The 12585-nt window shown below is 38.1% G+C and overlaps 1 protein-coding gene across 8 annotated transcripts in view; it reads left to right on the top strand.

Annotated features, from left to right (window-relative positions):
* The window catches only part of JADE3 (jade family PHD finger 3), a 76265-nt gene extending 64658 nt beyond the window's left edge, over positions 1-11607 (top strand). For 6 of the 8 annotated variants that reach the window (XM_034757838.1, XM_034757859.1, XM_034757830.1 and 3 more), the window contains exons 7-11: positions 2339-2506; positions 3682-3798; positions 5180-5653; positions 7068-7185; positions 8226-11607. In XM_034757838.1, coding sequence (XP_034613729.1) covers positions 2339-2506; positions 3682-3798; positions 5180-5653; positions 7068-7185; positions 8226-9121 — 1773 coding nt within the window. In that variant the 3' untranslated portion in view covers positions 9122-11607. The remainder of the gene's footprint in view (positions 1-2338; positions 2507-3681; positions 3799-5179; positions 5654-7067; positions 7186-8225) is intronic. The other 2 variants (XM_034757889.1, XM_034757880.1) reach the window with 2 other exon arrangements.
* The last annotated feature ends 978 nt before the right edge of the window (positions 11608-12585 follow it).

Raw genomic sequence — 12585 nt, 5'->3', positions numbered from 1 at the left:
AATGCAAGGAGCCCTAGAGGGAATGAACAGGTAATTATCAAGTGATCCATCCCCTGTTGCCCATTCCCAGCTTCTGGCAAATAGAGGCTAGGGACACCATCCCTGCCCATCCTGGCTAATAGCCATTAATGGACCTCCAGGAATTGACCTAGTTCTTTTTTGAATCCTGTTACAGACTTGGCCTTCACAACATCCTCTGGCAAAGAGTTCCACAGGTTGACTGTGCGTTGTGTGAAGCAATGCTTCCTTTTGTTTGTTTTAAACCTGCCTATTAATTCCATTGGGTGATCCCTACTTCTTGTGTTATAAGGAGTAAATAACACTTATTGACTTTTTCCACACCAGTCATGATTTTATAGACCTCTCTCATGTCTCCTCCCTTAGTTATCTTTTTTTCCAAGCTGAACAGTCCCGGTCTTCTTAATCTCTCCTCATATGAAAGCTATTCCATACCCCTAATTTTTGTTGCCTCATTCTGTACCTTTTCCTATTCCAATTTAAAATATCACATAAAATGAAAAGCTGACTTGCTAAATCATTTCTTAGGCAAGAGCTCCCTCTATTGGTTTTTTTAAGTACTGTTACATCTTTCGACCTTGCCACTCAGATTTTTTAAAAAAAAAGTTTACAATGTTGCGAGATTAATTTGACTTTGTTTGGTGTTTATTATAAATATTCTGACAGATTCAAAAGAATTTTGTCTTCCTCATTTTTCTGCTCTTTGTATTCTTATGCTTAATTTTCATACTGAGATCTTGAAATCAAAAAGCCAGCATGAGAATATGGATTTTTTTCAGAATAAGGATAGACTTTCTCATAAGGGAATATTTTAAAAATCTGAATTTTATCTAAGGGGAAAATGTCTACTACAACTTTAATAGTCCATATTGGAAAATTCACTTTCCATAGCCACTGTACCTCAGCATCCTGGCAGGTATTATTTTGTTACTGTATGTTCTATCTAATGCCTAAGTGTATGTGTGATATTCCTGAGATGAGCTGAGTTGCTGTGTGAACTTTGAATTTTCAGATGTTTCTGTGATTATAATTTCAGATGTCAACATGTGTATTGCTTTAGTCTAGAGACACTAACTCTGTGAAGTCTATTGACTGCCTTGAGGCACTAGAATCCTTAGGGTTGGTTGGCATTTGGGAGACTTAGATTTTTTTGTTTTTAATTTATCAGTAGTGTTGCGGGCCCTAGTGAATACAGGATTCTGGTTCTTTAAGCTCTGTCTCCTCTAATGCTGCTCAGAGCATCTCAAATAAATTGAGTTTTAAAACCGTGGCTGCAGCTTAGCCCATCTAAAAGTAGGGCTTTCGACATTGCTAACCCTTGAAGCAGGAATGGCAGAAAACTTCTGACAAACATCTATTAATAAACAGGGCCTTAGTTAGAGTAGCCACGTGGAATCAGACATTTGTGGAAACTAGTAGTTTGAGACTTAAAGCACATAGATATTAAAAATGAGTATCAGGATATCTATTTCCATTTCTCAAACTTTGCAAAGCATGCATTCCTCAGAGCTGGAAATGGTGGACACAGAGAAGATTCTAGGATGTTTCCACAATGTTTGCTGCACTCTGCAATACTTTAAAAATTCTAAGCTTCCATTTAGGGAAAAAAAAGCTATTTCAGTTGGCAGGATACAACGAACATAGTTATGCGTTGTTGTAGTAATCCAACCTGATAGAAAACAGTCTCCAGCCAAACAGCTGTAGCAAAGGTGCAAAGATGGGGGGAGCCCTCAGTGACCTTCAAAACATATACCTGGAGCCACTGTAAATGGTATTCTTAATCACAGGAAATTGCTATTTTTTTATGTAATTTTTTAAATCAATTTTGATTAAATATCCAGAACTACCATTGTAGAAAGACAAATGAAAAAGTAAGCATCCTTCAGCACCATGTTTTACATGTTGTCTATATTTTAACATAAATTTTACAAAGAAAGGGAAAAATAATTTTTTGTAGGAACCATAACTTTTGCATTCCCTGACTTTGTTTTAACTGTAATCGTAGCTTTTTATGGAGAGATTATCAAAGATACAAAGGACAGTTAGTGCCCACCTTTTAGTGACTTTCAATGGTAGTTGGGTACCCAACTGCTCTCTTTGCCTGTGAAAGCCACCCACCCCATTACAATTAACATTTAATTTGTGTCTATTCTGATCTGTGTGTGTTTGATAAGGAGGTACTAATTACATCCAAGAGAAAGTGTTGAGTTTGGGTAAAATTTGTAGAGTGTAATTTTTTAAAAATATGATAGTCATTGATGTAAGCCTCTGATTGTTTCACCTATACACTGAAGCAGAGAGAATTTTCCTTTGTCCCAAGGCATGTTATGGAATCTTAAAGGTTCCCGAAGGCAGTTGGTTGTGTCGCACTTGTGTTCTGGGAATACATCCTCAGTGTCTCCTGTGTCCAAAGAGAGGAGGTGCCATGAAAGCTACTAGGACAGGGACCAAGTGGGCACATGTGAGCTGTGCCCTCTGGATTCCAGAGGTAAAACTAATTTATGTACCTTTTTAACACATTCTTTTTCTCATCATTATCCTTACCGCTTACTATGCCCCATCTTAATGTTGAGTTAAGGAGATAATAACTTAATACTAGATGTTATGCTGATGAGGTTTGCATGATTTATAAAAATTGGACCGTCCAAGTCATGTACAACTAAGAATAGCATTATTTTCCTTTCTTTTATTGTAGTAAGCACTTTTTAGCCATGTTACAAGCATCTGACTGACTTACATGGAAGCATTACTGTTGCAAGCCATTAGTTCATGAGGTGCCACTACAATTTATGGACAATTACTTATTTAGTTTTCCTTCCCTTTTACTTACACACTTGACTTATTTCCTGATAAAATAGCATGTGCATCCTCCGTGTAATGTATAATTACAGAGCAACAGTTTTCGTTGAGTGATTTGAATTTCTCTGTTTAATATCTTTAACAGTTGCTGTGTACTTTACCTGGTTTCACAAAGTTGCATAGTGACATAGTGATTGTTCTGAAATGAGAACATCATTGAAATTAATGCAGTATGTGCAAAGTGTGTTTTCAGATCACTGGACAGTAATTTTTAATTTCCTGTTAATGTAATTTTCTGAGCATTTCTGTATTATCTTGGTTTAAAAGAATTTAATCACTGCTAAAGTAGCCTTACAAATTCAGCCAGTGTAAAACAATGTTCTATCTTTCAAAGTAGCATCTTTCAAAGTATCCTAAATCTCTTAATGAAAGAGGAAAATTGGAGCATATATAAAATGGGCTATAGTCAGAAATATATGTAAGGAGATGGATAATAAATCAGGAATTTCAGTAATGTGAAGGAATATAGATTTACATAATTGTAATGAGACGGGAATGACCCAAAAATTGTGGTGATGGAAAGATGGATCAAGATTAATATTGAACCATAGGCTAAGTTCTGTGTGCATTCCTACCTGCTGGACTCTGCAGGGTCCCAAGCTCTAAACTTCAAGTTCCTGCTTTCAACTATGAGAAGCAATCAACTGCTTCTCACGTTTTTTTGCCAGTTTACCAGATGCTGTAACAATGTAGTTTGATTTTACTGGAGGTATTTATTTTCTTACTAATGTACTGAAAGGTAGAATTTTTTTTTTTTTTTTAAATTGTCCTGATAAATGCTTCCTGCACTATTGTTGTTTGCAGGTTAGCATTGCTTGCCCAGAAAGGATGGAACCAATCACAAAAGTGTCTCACATTCCGCCAAGTCGATGGGCTTTAGTCTGTAGCTTATGCAAACTTAAAACTGGTGCTTGCATTCAGGTATGTACCAGTTCTGCAATGACTTCTGTCTATCTGAGCATGAAAAATAGAATTTGGATTTAAACAGCATTTTTCACATTCCTAATGCTCCATAATGGTAGTGACTGTTGGCAAACAGGGCAGCTGCCATGCTCTTAGCAACAGCTCATTAAACAGTCGTGGACATAGGAAACGTTTGAGCTAGAGCGGAGATTTTCAAAGTGTGTGCGTGGGGGAGTGATGAGATGATCGGGGGTGGGAGCATGTGGACCTGACGGGGCTGAGATCAGCAGGGGGCTCTGTCTGGCAGAAGAAGGGGACAGAGCTCTGTGCGGGCTTTCTCAGCTACTGGGACTAGTCTCCCTGTCCATCTTGCTCTTTCACTGCTGCAGCAGCCACAAACCGGCAGTTACCCTACTCTGCCGAGGAGGCTGGCAGGGGACCAGAAGGGTGTAGCTGGGGAGTACTAACCCTGCCCCCTCCTGAACCCATCAGTCCTTCAGTGTGGCTTGGGGACACAGAGCCCTGTCTGCTTCCCCTGCCATACAGAGCCTGCGCAGAGAAGTGTATGGGGTCACATTGAAGGGCTCACAGGGTCAGGAGGGGGCTGGATCAGCACTCACCAGATGCAACCTTCCACTCCCTGGCTGACCCTAGCCCTTCAGCATTGCCCTGTTCAATTCCCTTGTGTGGGGAGGAGAAAGAAAGGCACCTCCTGCCCTTGGACTCCTGGGTACCAGGCACACCCTCCTGCCCTATCTCTTAGAAAGAGGGGTGTGTGCATGGACCTGAATCTCTGAAGTGGGCTCAGGAAAAGAAAAAGGGAAGGAAAAAAAAGAGGGAACTCTTGAGCTAGTGTCCTGATCAAGACAAAGAACTGCCTTTGAATAAAGCTATGGGATGTTTAACTACCAAGTGGATAATTGCCAGAGATGGACAGAAGTGTCTTCAATTTAACATCTTACTCACAGAAGAAGAAAAGTTCTAAACTTGCATTCCTTTTGAAACAGGATGTAATTATAGGTTCTGTGAAATCCGAGGTAGAAAATACTGGAACTGTTAGCCAGATAACCTAATTCCGCTCAGATTTGGTTTTGTCATCTCAGATTTAAGATGTACTAAATATTTATAAGTTTGAATTTCCCTACTTAAGATTAAATTGCAGTTTCTATTATAACACACACTTATTATTTATGGGATTTTAATGTGGAAGAATTGACTTGCTTTGGGATGAAACTTAGCCTTCAGTTTCTCAGCTGAGGAGTACCTAAGGCTCATTACATTTTTAAGTATAACATGGAAAAGTGTATTTAAAGGGGTGGGTTTTATGTAACTTAAGCATTCCTTGGTCCTTTTCTCCTTTCGTTGCTACTATTGGCTGACTCTAGTGTTTCACTCATAGTGCTCTGTGAAAAGCTGCATCACTGCCTTTCATGTCACCTGTGCCTTTGAGCATAGCCTAGAGATGAAGGCCATTTTGGACGATGGGGATGAGGTCAAGTTCAAGTCGTACTGCCTAAAGCATAGCAAAAACAAGCAGAATTCGGTGCCTGACGTTGATGAGAACCCCAAGAGCATGGCAGACCAGAAGCAAACAGAGAGTGAGAAAACTAGTTTGCGTGCTCAGAAACTGAGAGAGCTGGAGGAGGAGTTCTACTCATTAGTTAAAGTGGAAGACGTTGCAGCAGAACTGGGCCTTCCTAAAATTGCTGTGGACTTCATTTATAATTACTGGAAATTAAAGCGGAAAAGTAACCTTAACAAACCATTGTTTCCTCCCAAGGAGGATGAAGAAAACGGCTTGGTGCAGCCAAAGGAAGACAGCATTCATACCCGCATGAGGATGTTCATGCACTTGAGGCAGGATCTAGAAAGGGTAAGAGTGGATGGTAAAGATTTTTTGACTACATACTGTAGGTGAGCAAGATTCTTGCCTTAAATGCTGTGCTTAAAATTTCTTGTAATGCTTTTTTCAACTTTATTCTGATGAAATCAGAAGTATATTATGTCCAACTTTGTCTGAAAAGTCCCTTGACGTCAGAGTCCGAGAACTAACGTGTAAACTTCCACCAGAAACAACTGTGGTGTTGATTTCAGCACAAATTTACAATTTTATTTTTTTACAGGAAACTCTTCACAATGAATTTTTTGAATGTGGTGACATTTTGAAATGAGAACAAAATTTTCTGAACTTATTGACAATTTTTTGTGGAATATTTCAACTTTTTGTCTCATTTTGGGATTAAAACAAATGTTGGGGTTTCTTATAGGACAAATTATTTTTTTGAACAGGTCTAATTGCGTGCCAGGGGAAACACTCAGCAAATATTGTTCAACAGAACACAAGCTGTCTGTGTCCATAACATTTTTGACACTTTATCAAGAGATTTAGCACCTGGTTCTGCTACCATTATAGTGGGTGGAAATGTTGCTATTAACGTAAATGAGTGAGTGAAAGCAGAGGGCTATAACCCCTGGAATAGTCTTAAATCCCCTCCCCCCACCAAATCAAACTATTAAAGTGATTATCCAAAAGGACTAATTCCAAAAGCCTTTCAAAATTGTGTGGGGACTGAGAGCATCATTTTAAAGGTGACCTGTAAGTCACTCTGTCACATTTCAGCAATATGAGAGCTAAGAGGCCTAATAGCCAGACTGACTCGGGGGTCATCCTTAACTTGAATCTTAAGTAAGATTGATGAAATCCCCATGTCAGTATGGTTTCCTAACATGGTAAGTGTGCTGTTAAGAAAAACAAACTATTGTATGTTTTTGTACAATGTATTACTTTATAAAATTGCAGTAACTTCAGAAAAACACAATATGGCTGTATTTAAAAATAAAAGTACCGATCAGCCTTCCTGCAGGCCGACCCCACACAAGTGCTGTAGCAGCTGGAGTAATGTACCAGAGTAGCAGCTGGTGATCCGAATGGACTATGTGGTGTGGGATTTATGAGAGAAAAATGGGAGTTCTAAAATCTGCTTGATGGCTCTTCTTTTAACCTGCTTATTTGTTCACTTGTTGCTAATATAGATGGGAATTTGACCAACTGATTTGCAGATCGCTTTTAGCATCTTCTTTAATTTTTTTTCTTTTTAAATCTTTGCAATTAAAAATACTTGGCTTATAGTTGCATATGATTCTATAAAATTCACTATGGCTTTTCTATTATAGGGCTTTACGTGTGTGAAGATGCTTTGTTCAAGAATTCAAATGTTAATGTAATATTCTTGACCACTTTTTAAAAAAAGAGAAAATTCTAAAATCTCTGGGTTTTTTTACTATAGGTAAGGAATCTCTGCTACATGGTGAGCAGAAGAGAGAAACTGAAACTGTCGCACAGTAAAGTACATGAACAAGTCTTCAATTTGCAAGTCCAGCTCATTAATCAGGAAATTGCTGCAGGTAATGTATACATACAAAATAACAGTAATTGTATCTGCTAAAGATCCTGACTGTGGGTATGTCTGGCCTATGTCACTGTTGGCATTTTAAACCTGGGTTTTTAATGAGTTCTTCTGAGTATGCACTCTCCTTGCCAGCTTTCTTAATTAGCAGCACATGCACAGCATTTTCATCTTCTCCAGAGTCATACTTTGGTATTCCATCCTATCCTAGATATTTATGGGGTGCCATATACAGATGAGATACCAATCACTGTAGCATCTAGGCACCACAGCTGTATTACTGGTATCTGCATCAGGTAGGTTGTGGGATTTTCTCTTTGGGTTACTGTTCTATACTCCCATTTTCCCCACAATGGCTATATATTGCACATTTTTATTGGTCTCTCCCCAGTTGAAGGAAAATTGCTAACTTGTTAATTTTCCTTCAGACACAGCTGGAGAGAATGAGTGACAAAAATTCACACTATTCTCATGTCTCCTTTCATATGTCATGAATGTTTCAGACAAGTTTCTCAGTTTGAGATTTGTCATATTCGTCCACCCCACATAATGTTTTATGAAGTTAAAAATGGATAGTGGCTGCCTTGGAATGCTAATGTTCCAAAAACAACTTTGTGCCTTATTTTTCTAGTGAATGTCATGAAACAATGATTGAAGCTTCTGGAATGAGGAAGACTGTACTCTGTATGATTATTTTTAACTGAATACAGGGGCTGTGTATTTATATAATATAGTCTGTAATATATTGGGTGAAAAATGTTTTAAAGAATACATAGCTTTAAACTATAAATTTGAAGAAAAAATTGTCCTTACAGAATAGAAATATTAAAATGCTTACATAAATTCTGTTTGGTGCTTTGGAACAATTTAATTTTTAATTAATGGCTTCTCCTTAACATCCTAAATGCATCTCAGTAGTAATTGTTAGACTAATGGAAAATGCCCCTTAATGTGTGCATAGGCAGGAAAACTATTAACTAAGTTTAATGAAAGTCTTACCACCTTTTAAATACATGTTTTCTGTTTTCTCTCTCTCAGGCCATTCTCTGACAAGTGCACTAGAGAACACACTGTTCTACCCACCTCCCAGAATCACCTTGAAATTAAAAATGCCCAAGTCAGCGCTGGGTGACTGCAAAAATAACTCTCTGAAAACTGGCCACAGACCCCTTTCTCCAGACAACACCACAGTTTACAACAAAAGGAATGTGCAGATGTCAAAGGAGTCATTTGAAATTAAAGCAAAATCATACTCTAGGTATCAGCATGACAACCGAAGTAATGGGTTATTGGTAGGGATTGGCAAGAGTAGGAATGAAAGAAAAGATTCTGGACCTGCACAGTCACCAGAGTTTCACCGTGGGCAGTCATCTGGTAAACCATTAGCACTTCAAGCTGCATTGCATGGACAGTCTTCCATTGGAAATGGAAAAATGCAGCAAGAGAACTCAAGACTTACAAAATCCAATGGTTTAATGGGCAGGGCTGGAGATGTAACTCAAAGAGACAGGTCCAGCCAGACCCCATATGAACAAGAATCTGTGCTCACTGCTCATTTGGCTAGTCAAAGCAATTTTAGAAAATCTACAATAGAACATTTTAGCAGGTCCTTTAAAGAGGCTACCAACAGTTTGGTGAGGACCACAGAAGATCTGAGGTGCTGTGAAAAGCCAACAAGGAGGCTTTCTACAAAAGAACGTTTGTGGAGCAAACAGACTCTTGAATTCCAGACAGGAGGAGCTCCATACCAGGATAATGATGGGTATTGCCCTGATTTGGAGCTAAGTGACTCTGAAGCTGAAAGTGATGAGAATAAAGAACAAGTCAGATTAAGGAAAAGCAGCTCAGAGAGAGAAAGCCAAAGTAAGGACTTTGGTAGAGATTGTAACAATAGAAACAAAAAAAATATTTCTCACAGTTCAGTACAAAGGTGATTATAAACACCTAAGGGGTAACTCAACCTTTACATAATCCAGTGTATCGGTGCAAACCTAGGCATCAGAGGGTTTCAGAAAACGGTGCAGGACCTACATTAGGAAGAAATGCAGTGAAAAAGGAGAGAGTAGTTTTTAGTAGTGAATTGGCCTGCGATTTTAAAGGGATAGTCAAGGTTGTGTAGAAATCCAATATGCTTTATTACAGGTTAACATCTGGGTGAGTATGGAGCTGTTAATCTTTGCATAACTCCAGGAGCTGCTTCCTTTTTACCTGCCTTTTGTGTAAGGCATTGTTAAAAATGTCAATTTTGTGCTGCTGGACCAGGTATTAAAGGAGTCCTTGCATTGCTCTGTAACATGCTGTAAAAGATTAATGCAGACACTAAAACTGCATTCCTGTTGCACCTGATCAGCAAAAACTTAAGCATGTGCTTAAAACTTTAAGCACATGACTAGTTCCATTGACTCCAGTGGGAGTATTCACACACTTTAAATTTAAAGCACATGTTTAAGTTCTCTGTTGGATTGTGGTCTAAGTGACTACTAAATGGGGATCCTGTTCTGCAGAAAGGTTAGAACTCCAGTGATGCTTGTAAACCCCCTCTGCAGGGTAGAAGCAAGTATCACAAATGCTGCCAAACTCACTGACCTCTAGATGTGCCCCCATACTTTGCTCCGGCTAAAGGTTGTGTTTCTCTTTACAGTAATTCACTTTATTTTGTAAATATTCAACTTCTAGTACTTCAGTTTTTTTATCTTTGTACATAGTTGCTTGTTGTGGGATGCACTTGTAAATATTTTACCCAGCTAACAAGTAAAGATGACTAAATTTGTGGATAGTGTTTACAAAAGTAGATGTACTACTTCAAAGAAAAATGCTATTTGACACTTAAATTTTAGGCAATCACCGATGATGCTAGGTTCCTCTTGAAACTTGAGATTTCACATCTGGAGGCATTTATACCTGGTATGTTAAAAAAATAAGCTTGAACTAAAAATCATTTTGTCTGACCTTTTTTATATAGGCTAAAATTTCCAAGCCTAGGTGACTAAATAGGGGTTTAGGAGCTTAACTTTAGGAACATAGGTTTGAAAAAATTTAGCCAGTCATTTATTTGAAGCACATTTTTATTGCTAGATAAATCTGGAAGCATATGTAAGACATATGACTACATTAAGCTGCTTAGCCACCTCTAATTAGTTTGTATTTCCCAAACTAAAAGTGCTTTGCACAGGTTTTAAAAGTTGCAAATGCTAATATGCTAACTTTCACCCAACCTCAGAAAAAAGTCCCATTTTATTCTTTACTGCACGTGGTTTGTTTTGTTTGAATAAAAAACCCAACTTATCATTTTCATAAGTTCTGTTAACCAAGAGTAATTCTGTTGTGTCTGATGAAATGCCATTTCAGTCATAAATGGGCAAAGCCCACTGTCCCACAACAAGGGCTGAAATGGAGCACAGGTATTGCAGAGGGCCTTGCTTTATAGCCTCCTTTGCTTATGGTGAATTTCATCCAAAAGGAAATCATTAAACTCCCAATATAAAGATATTTAGCAGAATACAAATGACAGCTTGATTTTCTTCAAAGCCTTAATTTATTTTATTGCTCTTAGTTTGGGAAAGTACAACAAAATAATTTAGATGATTAAACTTTGAAATATTCCTCACAATAGTTACTGGTCAGGGGCTAGAGAACACGTCAGTAGTGAAATACAAAATAAACCTTGCAGTTCTGTGCTCTGTTTCATGAATCCTTAATTTTCTTTCACTTCTTGATTTTCTGTATATTTGTGTAATTTGTCTTTCTAGAGATGTATTTTCAAATTTTCTTTTGGTGTAAATATGCAGTAGCATTTTTAGGTTTCCATATACTTTATTTTAATGGGAAATACTTTTTGTTCCTAAGCCATGGGTCATTCAAAATGAGTAACAAATATCCACTCATTTGTATTCTAGCTCTGATTCTTAGTTCTCCTTCAATATTTATTATTAATCCTTTTTCTGGCCATACAATTATATGGAGCTTATCTTGGGAACATTTATCTTGGAGGCCAGCAGAGCAGTCATGTTTCAGGCCCAGCTGCATATGAAAAAGATGAGGGGAGGGAAATGGTGCTTCAGCAAAAATTCAAATTATTGCTTCATTGGGGATGTAACTCTTTCCAGTGTGGGCAATAGTTTTGCTAATTTTTGTATGATTTTAATAGATACATGAAGGAGCCCTTGGTTATGTAGTTCTTAAATATAGTCCCCAAAGTGTACTTGCTAGTTTTTATTGTGTGTTTGGTGGCTAACTGTTTTTGAAGTATTACCTCTTAACCTTATTTGTTAATTTTTGTTTTTTGCATTTTGTTTTTATATATATATATATATATATATATATACACACACACGCGCACACACAATTTTCCAAGATGGAATCAGTCTTTTACAGATGTCCCCTTTTTACAAGTACTTTTTCATTAAATTATGAAACTGCTAACAGTATTTTCATTTGTTGTGATTTATTCAGGGATTTATGCTTTGTGTGGTAGGTTGCTAAACCAATCAATTTCACAAAAGTGATTCCACACCTGTCAAGTGCAAATTAATATTTTTGCATACTCAGAAGCATTTTAACAAGTTGGCACTTTAGCAAAACTGTTTCCCGCACAACTTCCTGAAAAAGAAACTCCAAAGATGGTGATTGGAGAGGATACTTTGGATACTGACCTCATCCAGGCTTATCTGGTAAAAAAAAAAAAAATTAACTTTTTGTTTTTTATTACTCACCATCAAGGTAAACATACAGGCACAGTTTACCACACAAGCCTTACTTTAACACTTGTGTTCCTCCTTCACTGTGGAAAGTGACCTGCATTTTTGCCTGGCTGGGTACAACTAAATATGGGGGGGGAAATATAAATGGGCCATGTACACTTGTTCATACACAGACCTGGTGCTGTGGCATGGTACAAATGAGGTGGATGGTTGTTAGGGATTAATGGAGCTAAGCCGGATTAATGGAGCTAAGCCACATCTCTGTGGGGTTTTTTCCTTATGTACAACACCCTGAAGTACCACCTGTTGCCACTGTTTGGAGCCACAGTACACCTGCCTACTGTTGAGTCACTTCTGGCTCTTCAGGAAATTTCATACAGCAAAGAGACAGAACGGCAATGCAGTTTCCAAGGGGCTAGCCCCTCAAAGGAAAAGAGTTGGGCTGTTTGTTTGTCAAAGGGATGCGCCCTGAAAATAGTCAGTGGTCCATTCCTTCTCTCTCTCTCTCTCTCTCTCTCTCTCTCTCTCTCAAAGGTGGAATAGATTTTTTATTTGTTCTCCCCTGAACTGGAAGAGTAAATGTACCAAAATATTCTAACCCCTCCCTTACTTTCCCCTCAGTCACAATTCAGATTCCCTAGCTAGGGTTTTCCAACTGCAGTCCTCCAGAGTCTTAACCCCAGCATATGTAGCTTCAC

The sequence above is a fragment of the Trachemys scripta genome, chromosome 1 (assembly GCF_013100865.1).
Source record: "Trachemys scripta elegans isolate TJP31775 chromosome 1, CAS_Tse_1.0, whole genome shotgun sequence".
NCBI lineage: Eukaryota > Metazoa > Chordata > Testudines > Emydidae > Trachemys > Trachemys scripta.
The sequence above is the reverse complement of the archived record's forward strand: the minus strand, read 5'-3'. Positions and strand labels throughout refer to the sequence as shown.